The sequence below is a fragment of the Micropterus salmoides genome, unplaced genomic scaffold (assembly GCF_014851395.1).
Source record: "Micropterus salmoides isolate LMB-PRFRI ecotype aquatic unplaced genomic scaffold, ASM1485139v1 Ms_hic_scaffold_22, whole genome shotgun sequence".
In the NCBI taxonomy this organism is placed as follows: Eukaryota; Metazoa; Chordata; class Actinopteri; order Centrarchiformes; family Centrarchidae; genus Micropterus; species Micropterus salmoides.
Window position 1 is genome coordinate 18,563,275 of NW_024041373.1, and position 25,719 is coordinate 18,588,993.

General features: G+C 38.7%; 1 protein-coding gene and 1 long non-coding RNA gene across 4 annotated transcripts; one reads left to right on the forward strand and one right to left on the reverse strand.

Moving 5' to 3' along the window:
* Window positions 1-688: 688 nt before the first annotated feature.
* On the reverse strand, window positions 689-23,560 carry LOC119917552 (receptor-type tyrosine-protein phosphatase epsilon-like). Of its 3 annotated transcripts, none has more exons than XM_038737923.1 (21): window positions 23,342-23,560; window positions 16,800-16,956; window positions 10,402-10,473; window positions 9,433-9,529; window positions 8,880-8,953; window positions 8,303-8,439; window positions 8,039-8,129; window positions 7,796-7,872; window positions 7,680-7,716; window positions 7,492-7,589; window positions 6,757-6,876; window positions 5,533-5,696; window positions 4,592-4,727; window positions 4,258-4,407; window positions 3,679-3,772; window positions 3,305-3,381; window positions 3,032-3,166; window positions 2,672-2,797; window positions 2,334-2,485; window positions 1,169-1,304; window positions 689-1,054 (listed from the first exon to the last, which is right to left on the reverse strand). In XM_038737923.1, exons 3-21 carry the CDS (start codon window positions 10,466-10,468, stop codon window positions 980-982), a joined length of 2,043 nt encoding a protein of 680 aa, XP_038593851.1. In that variant the 5' UTR covers window positions 10,469-10,473; window positions 16,800-16,956; window positions 23,342-23,560; the 3' UTR covers window positions 689-979. The 3 variants fall into 3 exon arrangements, with proteins under 3 accessions (XP_038593851.1, XP_038593853.1, XP_038593852.1); XM_038737925.1 differs by lacking the exon at window positions 23,342-23,560 and adding an exon at window positions 17,073-17,167; XM_038737924.1 differs by lacking the exon at window positions 23,342-23,560 and adding an exon at window positions 17,048-17,159.
* Window positions 23,561-23,685: 125 nt separating this feature from the next.
* LOC119917554 lies at window positions 23,686-25,108 on the forward strand. Its single transcript, XR_005447298.1, has 2 exons — window positions 23,686-24,826; window positions 24,945-25,108. It is a non-coding gene; the product is annotated as an uncharacterized LOC119917554 (long non-coding RNA).
* Window positions 25,109-25,719: the final 611 nt, after the last annotated feature.

The following is a 25,719-nucleotide window of genomic DNA, read 5'->3' on the forward strand; positions in this document are numbered from 1 at the left end:
ATTTTCTGCCTGTTCCAATGTGGGCTAATTGCATTTTGCAGCGTCAGGCGCCAATCCACTAAGTAATATTGCCACAGGCAACAAAAGAAAGTTGGTTAAGCTGAATAAAATTGCAACAGGCAGCAGCTGTTAAGTTATTCACAGACAGAAGTGAGGTAATTTGCAGCGTCTAACAGAATTTTATGTTTTTGTTTGATTTAAAAGCAGATCATAAATAGTATTCGCAGGTGTCAGATAGGACATTATTTTAGCAAAAGCATTAATCATTTTTCCCTACTTATCAAAACACACAATTTATTCTTCTCATAGCAATCAAACATGTTGAGTGGGCTACATAAAATACAAGACTAATGTAAACCAAAGGCATTGTGGTTGGTAACAAAATAAAGCAGAAATAAAAGAATAATGCATTTACTGTACAACACAATAGTGATGCATTTCACAAAATTCATCCTACACACACGCGCACACACACACACACTTTATTTATATATATATATATATATATATATATATATATATATAATATATATATATATATATATATATATATATATATATATATATATATATATATATATATATATATATATATATATATATATATATAGTTGGAATATAGTTTTTGAATATTTCCTCTTAAACACGTTATTGACCCTCACAATGTTTGACTTACGCAACATAAAACTTTAATTAAGACTTACTTTTATTTATTTATTTTTTACATCAAGAACCCAACCAGCCGTTAATGTAAACCACTATAATTTCTATATTTTACATTGGAATACTCGAAAATCACGCACTCCTGAAAAAGACAGACTCTCGTGGAGCACAGATGTTTTCAATTATATTACAGTATGTTGCAACATTTTTTTCTATCTGTAAGTGCAAAATGTAAAAAGAGGTTGCTTTAGAAAATAACATTCAGGAAAAAAATGCATATGTTATTTGACAGACATATACAGAACAGTATTTTTCTTTATTTAAAATTGGCGTAGTCTGAGAAGATGTCAACAAAATCCTGAACCACTCTGTAGCAGAAGTCGTACTGCTCCTGGAAGGAAAAGGAAAAGTTTCACTGTGCATATATGTGCAGAAAACCACACAAATGTGAATAAGCTGACAGTTTCTGCACAGCAGGTTTGATATTATCTCATTCTCCACCTACCATAGTCTGAACCATGTGTGGTCTCTGCATGCGTAAACTCTTGACTGTCTGAAAAACATCCAGGAGGCCTTCAGCTTTCACCCTCTCCAGAATGTTACTGAGGGCAATGAAGGTACCGGTCCGACCCGCACCAGCACTGAAACATGAAGGACAAAACTATCAACAACCACATCACATAATGCACACACCGGACGGCCTTCGATAGTGGTGAGATTTGTTGCAGAACTCCAGTTGTGGAAGAACTACAGATATTTTAGAAAAAAAGTCGAACAAGAAATGTGAAATTCTAACTATTCTGACATTCCTCAATGATCATGCTGCAATGAAACTCTTGTAGTCTTAGCAGCACATCCTTTTTCCATTTAAAGGAAAGAAGTTTGCAAGAGAAAAGGTGACCTTTGTGTAATAGTGCTAATAATCATCCTCACTTAAAGAGGGGCTAATCCAAACGCTAACACTAATCAGTTTGGAAGCTCAGTGTTTGACTGAGTCAATGTTTACAATGATGGTGGGATGGAGAGAGAAAGACGGAGGGAGAGACGGGAAGCCAGTGCGAGAGTGATGTGCGATTCGGAAGAGAAGTGTAGAGAGACGTTGGGGATTGCAACGGGTTAGCCCCATTTCCCAGGGGCAGAGAAAAAGCTTTAAAAAGCCCTTCTTAGACAAGTGGTGATGAAGGAATAGAAGAGAGTGATGACACCATTTCCTGTCGTTAGCTCATCTTATCAGATTAATCATAGTGGGAGTCAGAGGAGATTTCACTTTGAGAGGTTTTAATTGACTGTGAATCAGTGGATTGGATCAATCCCACAGGGGCATGCTGCTTTAGAATCACTTCACCTGAAGCTAGGTTCTGATCAAAGCTTTCACAGCTAAGTCTTTATAAGGGATCACATAAGTGGTTTAGGCACAGAACACCAGGTCTACTGAGGCAAAATGTAGAATTTATTGTTGCAGACATTTGCAGGAAAGAAAAATGTATTCGTAAAAATTGAAATTCCTTTAAATATCATTCTAAGAGATTCAGGTGGACAGGTAATAGAAGCACTGTGAAGATTCAAGGGGTTTTGTTATAACCATGAGTAGACAAAGACATTATACCATATATCATTTTCATCTGAAGATGCACATCATGATGCGGAATTGTCAAACTGAAGGTCCTTACCTGCAGTGCACAATTATGGGACGGTTTCCAGACTGCTGCTGCTGCCTCTGCACAGCGGCAATAATGTCAATCATCCCTCTTCCCTCGGCTGGGATTCCGATCTCAGGCCATCCGTGGAAGTGGAAGAGCCGGACATGTTGTGACTGCTTTTCCTGGTGAGATGGAGAGCTTACTCTGTTATTTTCATGTAGCTACAAATTGGTAGATATAATGAAATGTCATGTTAACTTTAAACTGCTTAATCTGTAAAGACAGCACACAGAAATCAGGGAGGAAAATGTGTTAATGGAAAATTCCTATTTGACTGCTTTTAAATCTTATAATAAAACATTACGCACTGGTCTGTAAGTTAGCACCATGTCTTTGAGAGTGAAGGTTTCACACAGCGTGTCTCCAGTTAGCTCCACAGTGTAATCTCCAAATGTTACACTGCCCTCTGATGGCCAATACTGGAAACACTTTTCCTGGTCAGAAAGGTCAGATGGAAATACAATTAGGTTACATTTGACTGATTTATATCCTATTTTGACCTTAAATTCCCAGTGTGCACTGCAAAAACAACATCAACATGATTAAATACATATACTGACTGTCTATAATATATAAATAAGACAATGAAATAACAGTATAAAAAAAGATTGTTTAAATGTGAAACTCCACTCCTCAGCCTGTACTTTTGCAAGAGCACCATACTGTACCTGCTCCCTCTCTTTGAGTTCGGTGAGCATAACGATTGAATGACACCTCCACTCCCACACCATCCTCCAGAAGTCCTCCACTGTGTGAGACAGGGGGCCCTGGGTTGCGATAAAATAGTCCTTCTGCCTGTAGCCCTGGAGGGCAGATCATCCGGTAAACAACACTTTAGAGTGCAGCAAACATAATATTTTGCATTGTTTGTAAAGGAAACAATGAGCTTTATATATACTTCTATGGGAAATCTATACACCAGGTCATGAGGGAGTGCTTACATCAATAAAGGAGGCATTGATGTAGTCAGTGAACTCCTGTCCTCTTTTCACTGAGAGTATTACTCGGTTGAAATCATCTGCAAAAGAAAAAAGGAAAATGAAACTTTCCACAAGTGATTCCTAATAAAAATAAAAGTTTAAGGAGGCTGAAGAGGGGGGGGGGGAATCTAAAACTTTAGCTGTGTTATTAAGGCCAAACCCGCCAGAGCCTATATCAGTTTTCACTGTAAAAATGTCATTGATCACACAGACATGAACTGATTAGCCAGATATCTGTATATGGCATCTATAAAATAACCAGCAGTGTGATACTTTGATGTTACTTGGATTATGATGTATTATGAAAGTGTTTGGGGTATCAGAGCAGTCCTTACACGGAATGATCTGAAGCACACGGTTCTTCTTCATGTTGGCAGGAAGGTTCCCAGTTCTCATGTTCTCCTTCATTATGCGAACGTTGGTCAGCTTCTGAAGGGAAGGAACACGGGTGGATTGACGTAGTTAAAAAGTTTGTTTTAATAAGTGCTGGGTGGTACAATACTGATAAACATGGTGATTTTTAAAAGCTGGGGGTGCTCAGACAGACTTTTCTTTTTAAATGCAAAAACTAAAAACATATATAGTAGGCAAAAACATTTCTTATCAGTAGAGAAGAAGATAAGAAGAAGAAGAAGAGGCCATAGGGAATAATTCTGTTCAGTGTGTAGGGAAGAGTGTAGGACTCTGCAGAAAAAAAATTAGACATTTTCACCAAGCTACAGTGAATTCTGTGTGGCAGATGGTGGTGCCTTATAAAGTTTTAGTTGATTCAAAGCATTGTTATTTATGTTACTACTGCCAGGAGTGGCACCCTGGGCAAGTTTTCCATGAAAATATAGCGATGCAGGGTGCAGGGTGATGGGGACGATTCATTACTGACTGAAATGTTTAAGAGTGAGCTTCTTTCTTCCTACCCTGAACTCCTCCTCCAGGCCCAGCCTGTCGTGGGGAGCCCTGGTGTTGTGAAGCCTCTGCAGATGGCCCTCCAGAGAACACACATCTAGCTCCGTGTCTCCATACAGATAGTACTCCAACAGAGCCTGGTAGATGAAGGAGTACTGCATCTGAGGAGGAAGACAGAGGAAATCAAGGAGACGAAGAGCTAGGAGTAGTTGCTTTAGTTTGCCAAACTATTTCCCAGTATTTTTCGCATCACAGACATGGTTGTTTTCCGTGTCCTTGCTTGTTTATGCCATGACCAGAGCTGTCAGTCCAAGCTACAACAGGTCGGAGAGGGTCACCACTTACATCTGTCTGGATGAGTTGACAGCGCTGTTCTCGTATTCTGCTCACAAAGCCAAAGACATCCACCCTCTGTTCCATGTGCATCATGTCGATCATGCTGTCAATGACAATGAACGTCCCAGTCCTCCCCACCCCGGCACTGTGGAAACACAAACAAGAGGAAGGCACAAGGTCTTCTCTGTAACAAACAACCAAGGGAAGCTAGGAAACAAAATGTGTCAGATAAGAACTTTATACAATCTTGTCTCTATAAGGTACAAATACAACCACAGCAACAGAAGCGTATCATCGTTTTTCTCTCACAATACAGAATAACGGATATGATATAATAATATATAATAATACATAATGATATAAATGTTTTTGCAATCTTGTTATGTATTGCCATAGTATCCCGGTATTCTTAACACAGATGTCAATTGTAGACAGCCCCAAGCATGTGTAAAAGTGCTTCACCTCTGAAGCCCAAACACACTCCTAACAGATTTACAAGGTTCATTTCAGCAGACGGCACCTCTGGGAGCAGAGAGCTGGGATTCCACAGCAGGGTGTTGAAGCCTCTTCAATGGGTCCCATTCAAGAACAACAGTCCCTCTCCCCGAGCACCTGTTGCAGCAGTTGCTACAATCGTCTGCACATTTCTTTGGTGAGGCTTTACACTGATTGGCGAACGAGCATATGCACACACCATATGTACTGATGCTTTTATTCATCTACAATGAGCTTCACTTTAGTTTTCATCCATTGGGCCTACAATGAAGTTAACCTCTAATATTATTAAACATAACATTATCAAAATTTTATTCCATGAAAACAAGTTTTTGTTTTTTCATATTCATCGTTTGTAATGTGATTTCTCCTCCTTAATAATGAATTGAATCAACTCTTACTCAATTTATGTGCCTGTTCTTAGTTGCTGGCTTCCTTCATGCTACACATTTTACCTGCAGTGCACAACAATGGGTCCAGCATATGATGGATTGACAGCCTTGACCTTCTTGAGGAATTTCAGCATGCCGATGGGTGAGAATGGCACTCCGAAGTCTGGCCAGCTGGTGAAGTGGAGCTGGGTGACCAGCCGGGTAGCTCGGGGACCATCACTGCCCTGCTGTGAAGCACAGATACACAAAGTCTATACTTGGGCATTAATAATTATCACTGTGTAGTGTCAGTCAACCGACTGGATCTTTTGTAGGGAGCTAGTCAACTACAAAATGTTACCTACTGGAAAAACCTACTGTCATTTTGCTATTTGTGACAGAATATAATTATTAAACATGTGTACCGGTTTGCCTCTGCCTCACTCTCATATCTCATGAGTGCCCTCTCAAGGGGACGTCATTTCATTCTCATGAACGCTTGGTTGCTCTGTGTTCAGAGAGCTGAATGTTAAAGCACCCGGTCTGTCAGCTTGTACTGCAGCGCTACAGCACAGTCACAGTTTTCACAGAGTCAGAGAGGATATCTGCACTTCTCTGGCTTCAAATGGAGAGAGAACAAAGTGAATTTTGCAAACTGAAGGCTTCGCAGTGTACTGAGATGGCACCCAACCTTGGCAGTCAAAGACACAAGAAATTAAATTCAGTTACGTGTATGTGTATGAACATCTAAGGATGAGTTTTAAAGAAGAGCACATTTGTACAGTGATTACTACATGTTAAATACACCTACAGATTAATAAACGTATGTTGTGTTTATTACATTTGTTCAATATTCTTTAATGTGTTTCCATACTAGTTTTCATTTATTTATTATATTTTGTATCCAATTACTGTTACTGAAATGTTCTAATTTCCCCATGGGGAAGATTTTTTTATACACCATCTTAATGCGGCTTTATTTCCTGCTTAATTTTTAATAAGAATCTAGCTATTATGGTTATAGAATAGCAATTAAAAAGTATATTAAGAACAATAGCGAAAAGGTACACTATTATTTTCCGAACATGAGTATGTCTAAATAAAAAGCAACCTTCACCTTAATCTTTTTGTATCTTTTGGATTTGTGTTTCATTGTTCCTACTGCACAATAATATTTTAATTTAGTTTTAATTAATGTGCTGGGAGGTAGGCCAAGCTCTATGCTGTGCCAAAAGATAAAGCTTAAACATTGCATCCCTTATTAACACCATTAATATTCTGAGATGTAAAGCCACATTTTTTACTTACATATTGAACACAAAATTTTCTAATGGTGTAGTCCACCAGTACCGTGAAGTCCTCCATTGCCACCCTGACATTTCCGTACATCCAGCAGCCTTTTTCTGGCCAATACTGAAAACATTTGTCCTGGTAAGAGAATCACAACAAAAGGTTATTCTTCTTGAAATTGAAGACCCATTTATGTCTATAAAGAACACACAAAAATATTATCATTGTAGCTTGCATATCAAATTGTAGAAAAGTGTATCTGACGTGTGTATTTCACAGTCCAATTCAAAGGCAATCACAGGGACTTTGCGCAACTCTGTCAGTCAATACGAGCTTCACAATGACGTTTCAACTCATTAACTTGATTCTCAGACTAATTATCATGAAGCCTCTTAGGATCTTATCAACAATTATTCCGTCATTGATCCCCAATGCCTCTATTCTGCCCTATCAAACCTGCTGTTGAGCTCTCAATTGATCATCCCTTTGAGGCTAAATTTAATGTGATGCTAAGTAATCTGCTGGGTGACACTCTGTATAGATTCTCAGTTGGGAAAGGGGTCAAATAAATTATGCCCATGACTTTGGGTCATGAGAATACAAAAGCGTCTCCTTAACGGTGCATTGGAGCCATATAGATTATATAAGTTCATTCCATAACACGCCCTACAACACCATAAGACGTACTGTAGCATTACAGGAATGCAGTGGAGAGGGAGAACACTCTCTTAGAGGGTTCGGGCAAAGACAAACCTCCTTCCTTTCCTTCAGATTTGTCAGCATTACTATAGTTGACGTTTTCTGTTCCCAAATCATCCGCCAGAAGTCAGCTACAGTCTCAAGCTTTGGTCCTGAAGCAGAATTAAGAAAAAGATTAAAAAGTGGTGCATGTGGTCATAAACTTACTTCAAATACTAAACCAAGCTAAAAAGTACATTTACCTTGAGCTGCAATGAATTTGCTCTTCTCTTTATAACCCTGTTTTAAAAAAAACAACATAGTACTAATGATAATTGGTCAAAGGCTCAATCATCCGCATTAAAAGCATAAGACTTACATCTATGTAGGATGCATTTATGTAGTCTGAACACAGATGTCCATCAAGATGACTTAACATCACTCTTGAATGATCATCTGTGGAAGAGAGAAGAAAAAAAACACCAACAGCCTGTAAATAAAGTTGGTTCTTATTTTTCATTTCAGCGTACATCACCTTTCCTTATGATTTAGCAATCAATAAAACTCCACATCTAAAGGTTAAATTAATATTGTCTGCTGCAGAATATAGATCCTCACTCACATGGTAAAATGTTTGGGTATCTGTTTTTCTCTCTGTTGTGCTCTCGGCTCGCCTCCTCAAAGGACCCGTGGTGATAGTAACATGGCAGCGACTATAAAAGGAGAACCCAATCCTCATGAGATAAAAATAAATCCACACAATACACAGCCTACTACTCTAACATTTTATTACTATTTTCTGTACTTGTTCTATGCTTTCAGGACAAACATCTTAGTCAGATACAGACTGTGCTGCATAGCCCACACCACACAAACTCGTGCTTACATTGAACTCTTCTCTGAAGAGCTTCCCGTCGTCTGCAGAGCGTATCCGGTACTCCTCCTCCAGTGAGTCCACAGGGATGGGGAAGTACCTCTTGGATGGCGAGGGAGATCTGGGGAGGAGGACCACTGTCTGCTCTCCTGTGTTTAAAGGAATATATGGCGGTCAGACTGCTAATGTTTCCCAAAAGAGAACATTACAGGCTCTCATAGCACCTGCAAAAACAAGCCTGATGGCCATTAAGATTTCCTACTTTTGTGGGTACATGACAGAAATGATTTCTTGAGTCATAAACATGGTGGTGGTGGTGCTGCTGCTACTGCATGAAACTGTCTTTACTCAGAATTTGGCCTTTCAGTTAATTTATTTATTTTTCACTTGAAGTGAAAGTTTATATGGCTCCCTGCGTGCTAGGAAAGCTAAGAGCCTTCCAAAACCTTTGCAGCTACCTTGGACTTCAGATCGTGAAACTTTCCTAGTCTATAAAGAACATGAATCTGCAATTAAAATAAAAACAAAGTAAAAGGTTGCTTTATATTTTCATGCACTGGTGGTTATATTGAGTGCAGCACAATGGTACCTTGTTCCTCCATGAAGCCATTTGGAATCTTTTTATCCACCGAGGTAACTAGAGCTTTCCTGTGGTTTTTGAACCTACAGAAATGACAGAAAGAGAGGTAGAGAAAGCAAAACCGTCAGAGAAGATAAAGGGCAAATATCTGTATTGAAGAAGCAAAAATGAGCTGACCCCGATCTCTAGAGCAGAGCTATTAAGCACATAAGGTAGGCAAACAACAAAACCAATATCAACCATCTGAGAGAGGCAAAGCTGTTCCTCCTCATGTCGTTATCAGGAAGAGGAGATCTGAGCTAGTTGGTCAGTGAATGAGTGTCTGTGGCCTGACCTGACCTAGCTGTTTTTATTTGCTGTCTTACTTGAGGTGCAGCTGTTTACCCATAAGCCGCCGCTCACCGCCTGTTTCCAAACCACCCCCACCCTGATGCCCTGACCCTCATGCTCTCTCACGCTCACACACATGCTAAAAAAGACAGGGAGAGAGGAAAAAAGGCAGAGATTCACTCAAATACAGGCAAATAGTGTAAGTTGTGAATGTGTGTGCTGGTTTATTCACCTCAGACAATAGATTGTCAGCAGGACAACAATGATGAGAAGCAGGGATATGACCAGTGTCGAGGGCAGCACATGGGCACCCTGATGGGTGGGTTTTTCTGGATAGAACACACAGACAGATAAATTAAAAGAACAAAAATTTTTTTTTAAAGGAGTAGTTTGGGAAATACACATATTTGTTTACATGTCATCTGTCCAAAACTACAGCCAGCGGGTATTTAGCTTAGCTTCACTAACAGGAGGAAAGAGCTAGCCTGGATCTGTCAATAGGTCAAAAATCTGTCTACCAGCACCTCCTAAGTGCATTAACACATTAACCGCACATTAGACACCAAATTAAAGTGGGGGGTTGCCAAGAAATAGCGTCTTAATTTGCAAACGTTGAAGGTGCTGTTAGGCAGATTTATCACCTTTGACCAGAGCCAGGCTAGCTGTTTCCACGGTTTCTGATCTTTGTACTAAGCTCAGCTTACTATCTCCTGGCAGTAGCTTGTATCAGTCCTTTCATCTAATTCTTTGCAAGACAGCGAATAAGCGTATTTTCCAAAATATTGAACTAAATATTTAAAGCTAGATGTGGTAACTTTTGCTGAATGATGACCACTGTAGCCACAAGTGACAATTACTGGTTAATGGTATAATGTAGTGTATAAAGCAAGTAGAAAAGAGTCAGAAATTCAGAAAACTGACTCAAGAGTTGCAACATCTGTCTAAAGTTTTCTAACATTAACAACTGTACCATACGGTCGTGGTCATACAAGACCAAGTAAGACTGTGGCAGCAAAATCCCTGAGTATATAAGTGAGGTAAGGTGTGATGTGAGGTGTTTTAATGCTAATAAATTCAACTTTTCATTTGTATGCAGAAAATGTATTCATCTTTCATGCACATTTAGTTAACTTAGTCTTGCTTTAACATCTGATGCATACCACATGCAGCATAATTGTTCTTCTGTCATTGCAACAATTACCTGCAGTTTGGTTCTCATGAGATGAATTATTCACAGCAATAGAGATCCCAACCAGAAACAACACCATTGTCACTGTGGATAAAATAAAATTGAAACAACAGTCACTATAAAACAGTAAAAAAAATTTAACCCTGTTATTATTAAAAATTCCACTAGAAGGCGCCAAATCAATATGAAACGCATCTGCAGGCTGGTGAAGCGTACAGAGGGCATAAAGGAGAGCTTAGCTTTGATGAGGCTTGAGAGTGATGTCTGTCTCTCTGCTAAGCAGTTAAAGTCCTTATGGGAAATCTGCTTGCAGTCTCCTGTCAGGCGGACTTGAAAGAGCAGCAGCATATCAGATAACCTTATATTCAGACATCAAACCAGCAACAAGGCTTTAGCCCACAGGTGACAGTAACCATATCCCCTGTGGACCCTCTGGATTTGACAATGGATTTGATGTCAACGTAGTATTTGTTAGAAGCCATCTAATTTTGCTGTGCTGTCTTTGATGTGCAGCAGTGTGCAGCCTGGCAAAGTATCCTGAATGGTGACAATAAGACACACATTGTTCCTTGATGTGGTAGTGGTTTTTAAATACAGTAGGTCTAATGGCCATTTCTTTTCATGGGAATAGTAATATTGATAAACAGACTTAGAGTGTTATGTGAAAATTAGCATATGTATATAGGTTACACTATTGGCTTTATAAAAAAAAAGACCAGATGGTGTTGTTTGCCTTTTACTGCACCTTCTCCCTTTTTCACACTCCATCACTTTGTCTCGCTCTTTCCCTCCCTCTACAGTGAACCACCATTTTATTATGAAGCACATTCTCACTCTTCCCTTTTACTGCTGGAAGCTATTAGTGATTTATTTGGGGCAGAGCTGCGCAAGTGTCTTTTCCAAAAGGAAAAGGGATATGTCAAGTTCCTCACAGCTACACAAGAATTAAATAGATTCTGACACATTATCCTTGTGTCTTATTATCTCCAAAATGTAGCAGCCAATTTCTCCAAACTCACACATCCATTTCCTCTTTTCTCCCCATCCTCCAAATATGAGGGTAAGAAATCACAGAATAAATTGGGCAAACGGGGCAAATCGGCCTAAATGGCTTTGATGGAATAAATGAGAGAAGCAATAAATGAGTGTCCTAATTTATCCTCTGTTCCAGGTCCCCTTCTCATTATAGAGGCCACAAGACTGGATGGAATAATTCATTGTGTCAATTTAGTTCTTGTAGAAATGGGGCATCTAGGGGCCTAATTTTTGATCTTTGAGATGATTTCTTACATATAACACTAACACTATACTTATAAAGTATTATTGGACAACAAATTACGGGCTCTGTGTTTTACACAATATACAGTCTCTGTCTGCAGTAATACACAGTACAACACTGAGGTTGTTAACATGCATGCACGCATACATTTGCAAACTCAAAGGGTTATAATCAAGGTGGCACCTGCTGAACAAAACTCCTTTTATTTAATGTATGACCGGTCTGATATCTATTTTTCACGGTAATAATCGTTGGACAAACATCAAATTCCCCCTAACACCCATGTAATGTCCCCAAATCATAACTGTGTGCAAAACACGGAACACACACACACACACACACACACACACACACACACACACACACACACTGCCTTTTCTCATTTCATATGTGCATGCCTGCACAGACGTCCCGGAGCCAAAGGCTATGTGTTGCATATGTGCCGCACTCTGTTGGAGATGCCAATTCTCTCCCCAGTGTTAACAAGCTGACAGTGTCGGCACCTGTTCCCCACTCTACACCCACTGGGTAAGTCACATTCACTCACACAGACCCATCCTACAGCTCTATGCTGCAAGGCATGCTGTGCGTATGGGTCGCTGCACAGGCCACTGCATATCCGTCATCCCCTGGCAGCTACAGTATATACAGTGTACAGCCAGGAAACTAAGGAGCAGAAATGAAATGTAAAAATGTGTCAAATGCACTCTTTAGGTGAATCGATTACATGAAAAAAAGATAACTCAGATCTTGAATGTTTTCATGTATCACTGAAGAGAATAAGAAGAAGTGCTAAAAAGAAATATCTAATTTTGTCCTACACAGTGTATACTGCAGTGTGGCCGTCTGACCAACAGAGGGAACTGATTACACAACTTAAGAGTATGCTAATAAAAATTTATTGACATGTGACAAATGAATATTACTATCATAAATGAATCAAAATCAAAAGTAAAGCAGCAATCCCTCACATTTAGGAAGATTAAACCAGCAATGTTTCACATTTTTGCTTTAAGAAAATAACTAAAACAATTAATTGACTATCAAAATATTTGTCGATTAATTTTCTTGCCTGATGGAGATCGTAGCAAAATCTGGTTGGTTTAACTCAAGAGTGGACACCCATAGTGAGGTGATTAGAGAAGCGAGGAAGATAGACAGTGAATGAGAGACAGTCAGAGTGAGAGTGAGAGTGAGTGAGTGAGAGACAGAGAGCGAGAGAGTTGTGAATAAATTGTAAAGAGTTTTCCTGGTGGAACTTCCACTGAGCTTCATTAGACATTTTTTGCATGAGAGAACAGGACACTGTACTGCAACTAGTACAGTGTGGTCAACTTTATAACTTTTTAGTTTGTTTACTGTACAATATGGAGTGTGAACGCAATTATTTTAAGTCTCTTTATATGAATGTGTCCGCCAAATGAGTATAATATCTATATATTTTGAAATTATAAACTACATAGTTCACTTCTTTTTCAGAACAAAAGGTAATAAATGTTTTGTGTTGCTTTATATCTTCAGTTCAGCCTTAGATGGCTTAAAGTTGTTACAGTTTGTTTTAACTAAAAAATCATAGCGAATCTGACAAAACTATTGTCTCTTATAAAAATGTTGATTTGTTATTTTTTTGGTCATATATTTCATTTTTTGAAAAATCTACATTGACCTTCATAAAATTTGTCATGACTCATTATGACACGTTATACATTATGGTTCATGTCACTTACTATACACTATACTATATTTATATGTCTTAATTAGCATATGACATCGTCTGACCCTAATATAAAAAGTATTTGCTAGAGAGACCCATTTTAAACATGAATAAAAATACAGAAACATGTGTTGGTATAATTGGCATTGCCATTGCCCCCAGCTATTGCATCATTCTTTCCAGACCCCGTCTGTTTAATGAAAAACGTGATGACTCCAACCTCCAGCATCTGCTTGACATAAATGTTCCCAGGGAATTAAATCAAAAAGCATCACTTGAGTTGGGAGTGCAAAATCAAACTATCCCATCCATGCATGCTAACGTTCAGAATGTATCACATGATGGTTGAATCTTGAGGGTAATGTTAATATTTATTTAATATGTATTATTCAACAATTATCTGTTTTGCTCTTGTGCGTGTAAATAGAGACAAGATGAAATTCAAAAATATAATATATACTGTACTCTCAACCCTGAAATGAATCTGTTCTGCATGACTTTAACGTCTCCCTCGCTCTCACGCAAAAACCTGAAAACGAGACTTGAAGAAAATAGACATCAGAAATAGAAACACCAACCACAGAAATTGTTCTCTTTTCCTCGTGCCAGACCTGCAGCCGGTTCACTCGTCTTTATCATTAATTCAAACCAAACTGTGCAGGGGAAGGTGATGTATTATCCATATTCCAGCCAGACATAAAAAGGTGACTAACCCAGGTGAGAGGTGTTCCTTGTGCTGTTCTGAAAATTACTGTTCTTACAGATTCAACCTCACAGATGTGACCAGAAGACTGACATTCCTTTGCGATAACCCAAAAAACAGATGTAGATAATTAACTGTATTCTGTCATAAACACATTCAACCTTAACTCTGTGCTCTTTAGTACAATTTCTTAAGAGATTAAGCACTGAATTTGGAAAAAGCATACTGAAACCTTTATTGTAGACAATGGACAAAGACACTGGTGGTCTGAAGATGCAAGAAGCTTCAGGAGAACTCACACTTTACGGTCTTATTTGAAGCACATCATGTAAGGTTAGGATTAATTAATTGTACTACTCATACAGAGTCCCTTCTTCTGTGTGTCTAGCCTGCCACCGCATTTCCGCTTTATGTCCTTTTAGTATATGTGTGGTCACAGTGCACTGGTTTTATACAACACAATAAATTGCAGCCCTGTATTTGTGGGCACTCTATTTCAGCTTCACAGCCAGGGACCTCAACAGCTGGCTCAGCAATGCCTCTCTTCATGTTGTTCCAAAAAGCATATGGACAAAACATGGAAAACGCAATAATGAAATGTTTACACCTTTTCAAAGGCGCTGCAATGAGGTGCCAGTGGGACCCAGCCGGCAATTATTATGGTGATTTTTATAGGTAGTCTTCAAATCTTTACATTAGAGTTTGTTGGGGTTTTTTTTCAAAAAAGTGAACACACTGCCAACCACTCATGTTTTACATTAGCACTTGGTGCTATTTAAATGGCACCCACACTAACCCATTCTGTTGCTTTTATGCTATACATGTATGTGCTCTGTTGATGGGTCATTTAATTTAAAAATCAAACTCAACCCTAAATACCTACCTGCTTAAAAAAATTTTTTTACGTTCATAGTATATTCATTATCTACACCTGCTGATCCTGCTTAGGGTTATGGGTGCCTGTATGCACTGAACATGAGTGTGGGTGTACACTGGACAGTTCTCTAATCCATCAATATGGGTTTCATATTGTAAAGTTATGAGTTAATGAAGGGTCTATATAAAGCCACATCTAGCCATAAACAAAGCCAACAGTTGATTGTTATGTCATTTATCTCTATTAATGAATGCTGTTTGACACGGATGTGGGTCAAATTATTTTCTGTACGCTTCCATTTACTACACAAATTAATGTGATGCTAAGCACAGTGCAATAAAACAAGACTAAGAGGCTACAGCCACCGCTGAGGCTATACTTAGGCACAGCAGTGATTTGAGATAAAAGCTTACGTCAGCATGCTAACATGCTCACAATGGCGATGTTAAGCAGGTTTATCGTGTTCCCCATTAATTTAGCATCTGAGCATGCTAACATCTGCTAATTAGCACTAAGCACAAAGTACATCTGGGGCTGATAGGAATGTCATTAATTTTGCAGGTATTTGGTCCAAAGTACTTGACAAATTAATAATGATGGAGCTAGATAAAAAAAAATCAGGGGATCACTAGAGTTGTTACATTTCATCCTGAGGAAATCCATCCAATAATTGAGATGGTGCTAGAGACAAATTCAGCAGATTCGTCCTCTGGGGACCTTGAGCATATGACCAAATTTCACAGCAATCCATCCAATAGTTTTTAATTTTGGTGGTAGACCAACCTACTGACAGACAGACTTACATTGCCATCCTTTACTAACACCTTACCAAATGTTGCACCATTGCCATCACCATACCGCAATCCTACATTACATGTTCATTGATTGAATGTTCACCACAGTAGATAATGGGATATGCAACAGCATCTCTTACCTGACACTGAAATAACCATTGATGTTTGCAAGATAATGCTTATTGAACAATATTTTCAAATCTGGAACAATAGGAGCAACGTTGCTCATTTCTAAACATTGCTGAGACGTAAAAGAATAGGATAGTAATCTGATTTATAACAAAGCTAAATAATGTTGGGGTACTGGGGTATCTCAAACAATAACAAAATATATCAAATTGATAGTTGTATCCAATCTTGTCTCAGTTTCTTCAAAGATCAATATAGCCTCAAAGACAGATCCACATTTTGTGCTTGGCACAGAATAGACGGCATGTCTTGTACACACAAAAAGATAAAATGTTTTTTTCTTGTTTCCAGAGAGAGGAGGAACAAAGGCAGTGCAAAAAAAGAGAAGAAGAATACCAGAAACAGCCACCACTTCCATTGTCAAGTGCCAAGGAAAAGGATGGAATGAGAGCACAAACACATGTCAGTAAAGTGTGGCAGCAGAGAGGAGAGGAAAGATGAGAGAGAGGAGATGAGAAGAGAAGAGAGGGGAGAGGAGTGGAGCTGGTGGAGATACATGTCTAAATTCTGCTATATTTTCAAATGCAGTTTGCAAACTGTATTTCACATATGAGAGACACTTTGCAAAACATCACATTGCAACACTTCCTACCAAAAAGACATAACACTGGTTATGCTACTGTATCTTTATCTCATCTTCTCAATCCTGTTTACATGTCTCCGATCACTGTCTGCTGCATAGTTAAAGTCAAAAGAATCCCTCTGGATAAATTATTTGAAATCCTATCAGTCTAATATAGAAAGTAGATACTGTAATTATTACTGGACTCCTTCCCATTAATGGATTGAATTTAAAGTGATTTCCCCAACATAACTGACTGGTCTGTGATCAGAGGTATGAATAAAAGACTTACACGTCCAAGCAAGCCAGTGTGATCTGGTATCAGCTGACCCTTCAGTCCATAGCAGCCATGTGGTCCCAGTTCCTTTCCTGGATGAACTTATCGGGGTTTTCTACCCTCAGTCTTTTTCCTACTCACATCCTCTCTGGGACATCAATAACCTGGAAAGCTGTAAAATTAAGAAAAAGACAATAGTTAAAATGTATAAAAGTTCAATAAAACCCAAAAGCTATTCTACACATTATATTATTAAGCAGTACCAGAGACAGATTTTCTGTAACTCACTGAGGCTGACTCAAAGAAAGAAATACCCCTGAAGTGCATGAATAAACAACAAAAGAGAACTGGAATGAGTGGGAGTTTGCATCTGTGCACAGTATGTCTGAGAGAATGACGATGCACTTAATTTAATCAGATGGGTGAGCGTGTGTGAATGTGCAACCATTTGTACTGTACATGCCCAATGTTTGTGTGCTGTTTAGTGCTCTCCTCTGTAACAACCTCTTTTGCAACTTACAGAAACCACAGTTACAATACAAACAAATGGACAAGCTGTTTATCTCCAACCGTGCAAAACTAATTCTCCCTAAATTAGTCTTCCCGAACAGTGTTTGTGGTACACATGAGGAGTTTTCCCACATTTTCCATTTGTTTCCAACAATATAATTGAAAGAATCACCTTCAAATGTAAAACAGTATTCATAGAATGGCGTTACACCACATGAAATATGTTGGAATTAATTCTTCCCTATTTACACAAAGACTTTATTGTGAAGTTATTCTATCACCTTGCTTGAGTGTGAGACAGAAAGCATGCCCCTTTTGCCCCTCACTCCTACGCTCCCAGAGCCCCACTGCCCACAGGTGTGAGACACAAAGCTATATTGTTAACACTTGGCTGCTGTGACGCAGCTGAGCAGAGAAGAGGTGCATTAGTCACTAGACCCAGCTGAACTAGCCCACTCAGGCTAAGGAAAATGAATGAACAAGGTATGGAAAACACCTCTTTTCCCCCCGTACTGTAGAAGCTGTGCTCAAGTTTTCCAAATGTTGCAAAGTGTTTGGAATTTGAATATAAACATTTTTGCCATTAAAAGCACCCCCTTTAACTTGAGAAATGTAAACCTGGTCATAAGGCTTTAAAAATGCACTCCAATGGTTTAGTGTTGCACTTCCATAAAGTTGGGGGAGAGGTTATAATTTTTCTCCATTGTTAGAAACAAATGCCAGTTTTTGAAAATAGGTGACAGACACACCATAATAGTCCACGGGACAGGCAGGATTTCACTCAAAGTGGAAAACTCTAGTTAACATTCTGAAAAACATGTATGTGTCAGCTTTGTCACTGTAGTCAGGTCATCAATTTACCCACCTACCACAATTTATTTGACTTAACACTGGTACATATCCTTCTTTATTTTTTTATTTAATGGACTTTTATTCATGTTTAATTAAACTATGTTCAGAATAATTTTAAAGGGTACATTCATAGCTTTCATTAAAGTACAGTTGTCAGCCTGTCTGACCAATAACAAAGCAGAATTGAGCTATTCAAAGTCTCAATGACAGACTATTTCCCCACATTTATTCTCCAAATTATGATGTTTTAGCACTGTGACAACTAAGAACATCACAGGCACAAAATTCAAAGATCTTAATAATGACTTGACTGCAAGGATTCAAGAAATATATAATTTACCCATACTTACATACACTTGTGTGGGGTGATTTTGGTCCTTAAATTAGAAGAATGTGTTGAAAAGCTCCACTTTCTATTTTATAGGCTTTGCCTTCAAATGGCCAGTTCAATCCTGCAGGCATCATAAGCAAAATTAAAACTTAACATTACATGTTCTAGCTACGTTTACTGCTCCATAGCTTGTCTGTGATTTACATCACATCATAGATTGAATCCACATTGCACCTAGTATACAAAACAGAAAGGCTCATCTAGATTGCAGCACAGGCCAAGTTATCCTAACTTTACTCCCCAACCATACAACTACCACAACTCAATGGCATATTTTATAGAAAGTCCCTGCCTGGTTAACTCCACACCCAAGCAAAGATTTTTCAAGTGATGTAATTTCAGTTATTTTCTCAGACTTGAGAGAGCTCCTCCTAAACCAAAGATGACATCAAACTGTTTTCACAGGCTGTGTAGCATGACTCTCTGCATTAATAAGTTGACATTGACATGTAAAATGGATGAAGTATTCCATTATGGTAACATGTCTTATACATGGCAACGTGTGGTTCCAATTTCTCTGAAAAACAGAAAAGTGACTCTCCAGTGCACTTATTCTGTATGTGCAACTGATTGTTGTGTACCGCTGATACAAGAAGGTCAAGTTTAAAACATATTCTAAGAAAAAACTGTCACTATATAGCTCATGTGAGCTATGACCTGGCCCACAAACATTAATTTCGTTACTGAATCTGTCAATCAAAGGTGACTCACTAGGCATCAGTAACCATGCAGAAATAGCACTGTTCTCTGGATCTGAACAAATTTCAGCTCCAAAGAGGAACTTTCTGCTAGCTGTTATACTGTGAGTTTAAGAAAGGTTTATCTACCAACAAAGATAAGATAGATAAAATAGGTAACGTCTTACACTGAAGTAATAATACACTTCGAAGAACTAGGCTAGGCATTTTGAAATGGTAATATATTTTGTTAATGTTAAAAAGCCTGATCTAAATGTTAATAGGTATAAAAAAATATATATAAAATATTAAAATTAATATAAGTTATTTACATGATATTTCACTAGTCTATCAGTCTTTTGGGAGATTTTTATGAAACCGTCTTCATCTTTTCACACACAGTATTGTTCCCCTTTCATCTCTGCACATTCAGTCCAAAGAAGCAAAGGAGACATGCTCAAGGCATACAATTACTGCAGGCACAAGCACTTCCTTTCTGTGCCACTCTGGCCATTGACTAAGAGGGGAAACATGCAAGCCATTAAAGTTTTATAGGAGTGCAGTCATCACCCAGCACTCTGTGGTTCAATCATTAATTCATACCCAAACAGACAACATTGAGTATTGTAGCTAAGCATGGCTGTGAAGTGAAGCTATTTCTTGAAATTACACAGTTGAGAATTAAATGTAACTTTTGTTGTGTTTCTTCAACACTCAGACCTTTTTTTTAAAAATGGAATCATGATTTGCATGGTCAAAATATTTTACATTTGTGCCCATATCTGTGCTATTCCCATTCCCAATTAATGAATCTAAAGCTACCTATTCATGCTATTCACATGCTGCCTTCCTGACACATAAATCCAATATTGATGGCTTCTACCCCAGAGCTGCACGTGATTTCCTGAGATGATGAATCTACGGTATCATATATAATGGGGAAAACTACTTCAGAGAGCACAGATGCGTGCAGGAACCTTCATTTTTGGTGCTCTATGTAGAGAGCACGCTGAGACACCATTTTGTCAGTCTGATTGGAAAATGTGATTTTACACATGCAAGTTCAGACTATAGTGAGTGTCTGTATGTTTGCTAATTCGATTCAATCTGCAAGGTTGCCTTGCTGAGAAAACAAGAAGAAAACATGGTGTTGTTGTGTGTTGAGAGCTCTTGTTGTATGTGTAAATATCTGCCACTTTGAGGCTTCATACAACTTCCTACTCAGTGAATCCCGAACCCTAACAGACTGGTCCACTGAGCATGTCAGAGCCTGAGCCTCAAACACCCATGCTTTGAAATAAGTGGCTATTGCCGAGGGAAATAGCAGGGGAAAAATATTTTTATGCCTCCATCAGAGTGTGAGCAGTGTAATCTCCAGCCTCAACTTTGAGGACTCTGAAATAGACACTTCTGGGACACAGTAGAGGTGAAAACATGGACAAGAGATAATAATCATTGCAATTACAGCTTCGCCACTCATTTTACTGTCACTCAACCAAGGGTGACTAGTTTGTCCTTTTTACGAGAATCCGGTAAGTGGGTTAAAAATGTAGGAACTGTGAATCAAGCAAACAGTGCTACAGCAGTCCAATCATGACTGTTACATACTTAAAAATGTAATATTATTAACAATTTTGTGGCTTCGGCCATGTTCAGCTTTGGTTTGCTGTGACTGCATTCTCTGAGTCCTTCACCACAAGTGTTTACTGAAACAGCTCTTTGTGTTACTGTGAGTGCAGTAGCTCTCTTAAAATGAATAGTCAATTTCTTCCCTCTTTATCAGACAGAGTGCAATACGAGCACTTCCTCTTCTCACAGCAAGTTAGACCACAAGTGATGGTTTACTTATGAAACACTGACCTAGCACGGCAAGCAGCTTAACTCCAAGTAGTTGCTGAATATTTATGAAATATGATAATATGATAAACAAGAGGCAGACTTCAGTTGGAGGTTAAATGCAAGCAAGAAACTGTTTTAACTGGGTTGTGATGGTGCAGAGTACGTTTTTTAAATGTATGGCTGTGGTGTATGAGGATTATGAAAGAGCAGAGCATCCCTGGCCTGCATTCAGTTGCATATATAAGGAATACAGTCATTTTCATTCAGCACACTTAATCATCGTCATAATCAAGACGCAGATGCAGAGACAGTCAGAGTGCAGTCCAATCAAGAATAGTTGCAGTTTCATGAGGTTATGAGGTCTCTCTCATTTGGTTGTTTCACTAAACAACTCACACTGGTCAGTGCACATATGCAGACCGCCAAACCTCTTATTTCAAGGACAATCATGGTGACAGACAACAGACAAAGAAGGCAACAGTGACAAAAGTCAGACAAACATGATCAGCAAATGGTAAATAGTAATTACCCAGGAACCTAATGAGAAATATGGCTAAAAGAACATGATTAGCCCACACGACTTACTGTCGCAGCCACGACAAGAGCGGAATCGAGACAACAAAGTTTCAATTTGGATAAAAGATTTGCTTTCCCACACTGTACGAATCCTCTCTCAGGTTGAATATTTCTTAATGAAGCATAAACTCTCCAGAAAAAAACTTAATCTGTGAAAAAAAATCTATAATACATGAAGTGCGCGCAAAACTGATAAGGAGAGGTGTCCCAAAACCTCTCCAGGGCTCTCTAGTGACTGCTTGTTTTGAAATAAGACTTATACAACTTACACACTACATTATACATGCATATATATGGAGCTATGTTCCACCTCCACACTCTCATGCCCAGGTGTTCAACACTAATCTCATACCTGATGACACCAGTGAAGCCCTGAATTAGGTTTTATGACAGTCATCTGATAAAGCCCCTATGGCAACCTCTGAATTATCCTTCCAACAGATAGACATAATTTTAAGCAAAAGAAGTGGATCACCCATCCATGCTCACAATTAATAGCAAATGCTCACATCTAAGCTAAACCAGTTTAAAACAGGCCAGTTTGGTTGCATTTAACATACATAGCATAGCATCATTCTCACCTTTGGATACTGAAAAGTCATTATCAGGAAATTAGTCTTTGTGTTGGCATGTGTCTAAATATAGCTCGTGTATTCCCAGGGTGAAAAAGATGTGGGTTAAGTAGCCTAATATTCAGACCACATTCTGAGGTAATTCTAAATTTAACATCAGCTTTTATTAGGCCGCTTAATCAAGCAGGGAACTCAAAGCTAAATGACTGTGAATGAGGTTATGGTGAATGAGGGACATTCATAATTTCCATCCTTTTCCCATACTGCAAAAATAAGTATCATCTCATTGTCGCATCATTATCATACCAAGATGAGAGGCTGTACTAATCGATTGCAGCTATGAATATGAAAGTGCTTTACATCCTGTCTATTGCTTTTGTGTTCCTATATGGGTCAGTATTTGTCATGTGTATACAAACATGTGGAAATGTGTTGAAGGCATGTGTGTTTGAGGATGTTTAGCCTATTCTATTTTGAAACCAAAAGCTAGATCTGAATATGGCCTTGCATCAAAATAAAATGACACATCGTTACTCTCTCAGGTGATATCAGAAAACAGCCCATATTAAGCTACAGCATCCAGTGTGATGGTTGAGTATGCGGCGTACAGGCCTGCGAACTAGCCCACATGTAGCCTACCCTTGCGTTTTCTGTCTAGATGCTGCATACCCAATTCGCCCCTTCGCCATAAAATCTGAACGGAATATTAATATGAAATCATTATTTTCTCTGACCACTCTTACAATTAATGCAAAAACAAGTACTGTCAGAAGAAAAGAGAAATCACAGGGGGCATCCTGGTGGTCGCAGGGCGTATGGATTTGCTCCACTAACCCATATTTAGTGTAGCCCATGTTGCCTATGTTGAGGAATGGCAGCGTAGACTGAATAGAAAAATGCAAAACCCACGATCTGCATTCGTTTCCCTCTCCCTAGATATTTGTGGTTGCAAAAACATTTTATGCTTTTAGCGAAACGCAGTCTGGTCGAATTGTAAGAGAGATGGCATGGAGCGTAGTGCATTAAAGCTACACTGAGTGCCTGGGTAAATAACCGACAGAAAACAGTCGGTGTTTACGCATAAACACGCAGATGGAGAGGCAGCACGGCTGATCGGTGCTGTTTTTTTTGGCATCTTACCGTGGTACTCTGCGGTGACCTCGCCTCACACGGCGCAGCGGGCTGATGATGTCGGCTTGTCACTTTCCTGCACGGACCCGACGTCTAGATGGCTTTGCTGTTATGTCCTTTGGAGAATAACGCAAAACCCACGAAGTTGTCGAATCATCTGACCGCAGCCGAAGAATTATGCTCCCCTGATGATCATGTTTCCTGCAGATCTCTGAGGATGCGCTTCCCCCTGCCTGCCTGCCTGAGCTTAGCCGTGTTATGGCAGCCAGACTGGAGACTGGAGACCCTCCCCCGGGCGCAAAGCAGTGTATCAGGTGGACACTCAGCATCCCTCACATTCCTGCATCACTGGACGTTAAAGGGCAGGCCTGTGCGTAAAAAAATCAGTTTGTTCTTGTTTTTTCACGGTTGACATTTTAGCATGTGACGTTCAGTATATTAAGAAAGGCGATGATGTAGGCTAACCCTGTGGTGTTGCTTTGGAGGTTTACATTAGGAGTTCACATCGACCTTATAAAACTTTTGTTTTTCCATGTCACACGATGTTGCAAACATGCATATCTGCTGTTTTTTGACAAACAACATCTTTCAATTAGTCTTAGTCGGCTGGGAGATCCGTAGTAGGTCGATTATTTAAATTAATTATTTTTGTAAGATACACGAGGCAGTTCAAAGTACTTTAGGTAAGTACATCACAAAGTGAACCTTTGCAGTAAAGTAAGAAAAGCTGGCCAAAGGTTTTACTACTTTTAGACCATACAGTAAATGTAAGTAGAGCCACCTGCTGGAAATCATGAACCTGTCATGCTGCCTTCATGTGCTCACAGGAAGTTGTAAATAGGATGAGCAAGCAGTAAAATAATGTTGTTATTCTTATGTTGACAATTAAAGGAAACGATGTAAAATGTAATATTAGCCTTAGTTGCAAGTCTGTCATTGTTGGAAGGCATACAAAATATTTATATTATGTTTTTGCTTTGTTAAACTATTTAAAAAATGTTTTATTAAATTACATGCATCATACACAATTTGCATGCATGTCTGCATTCTGCTACTGAATCACAGCTAATGTGTAGATCACATCAGTGTTACCATGAAATACTTGTGCACAGCAAGTGGCATTTGCAATGGGTGACTCATGAGTCAGAAATATGAGCTCCCAAGGAACACTCGAGGGCAGTTGTGTTAAAGCTCCTTTGTTCCCAGGTTGTGCAGCACATTTTAAGTCTGCAGAAGCTGGTGAATATCACAAGGAATACATTTGTTGGCATTGTGTATCACAGTAACTAAATGTGGTAAACAAATGTGCTTTTTACACAGTATATTGGATAATACCCTGTAGCTTTTATTGACTTTCCAGAGACATAAAGACAAATCATTTATTGTACCTGGGGTGTTTCTGCTGACCTCTTGTGGAGGCTACATTGAGTTAATGGAGTGATTGGATCTACGTTTAGGGGGAATTGACTGCTGCCAAATAAATACATTCAAGAGGTAGGACAAATAATTTACAAATTATTATGTAATATTTCTGTAAGATCTGAGTTGAGATATCCATTCATTTGAATGTGTATAAGAATTCTGGTAATACTTTTTACTTTTATTGCCACAGATTATTTCACAAGTTTGATGGAAGTTATGGGACTACGTGGTCATAAAATCAGTAATCTCATGAGGAACTTTATTTTTCTTTATACATTTTGAGTTTTGACTGAATATGATGAAGATTTACTGACAACATCTGAGTCCTGAAAATTAATAAAATGCACAACAGAGTGAATAATATTCTTTAAGCAGGTTTTTCTCAACTGTGTTTCCAGTCTGACTGAATCATAACTGTATACACTGTGCTAGCCATTAGTGGATTGAGCAGTTTGGTAGTTCAATTGTTAAACATTTCAATTATTGAAATTCTAAAATATGATTCAGAGAGAAATATATGGGATTACTTCACAAATGTTTTGCTGTTTTAACTAACCGGTCTCCAAACTATGCAGTGATTTACAGTAAATTGCGAGTCATGATGTAATTATGAGTCATAAATCAGTGATACCACTGATCCTACCAACACATTTCATTGAAAATAAATTCAACTCAAACCCTATTGCATTCATTATAAACATATCTCAATAAGTCTCCGAAGTGCAAATAGCCTCAGACACATTTACATGGATTGAGGCTATTAACAGTAAGGGAGTTTGATTTTTTTTTTTAATGTAGCGCAGGATGGATGCCCATAGGAAAATACAATACATTTAGTTTTGGACAATTGGCACAATCAAAAAGGCCCTTATGAGTTTCAGTTATACAGAGTTAGCAAGAAAATCACTGTTATCAAGTGTAGTCCACGTGACCAGGACAACAGGTATTTAATTCAGATCGCTTTA

Bases quoted from the DNA above. Each gene is read 5' to 3' on its own strand.
- LOC119917552 (XM_038737923.1), bottom strand. From the start codon at position 10,468: ATGGTGTTGTTTCTGGTTGGGATCTCTATTGCTGTGAATAATTCATCT. The intron at 6,877-7,491 runs GTTTGTCTTTGC...TTCTCTTACCAG, and splicing joins ATCTGAAGGAAAGGAAGGAG to GACAAATGTTTTCAGTATTG. The intron at 1,055-1,168 runs GTAGGTGGAGAA...TTTTCCTTCCAG, and splicing joins CACACATGGTTCAGACTATG to GAGCAGTACGACTTCTGCTA.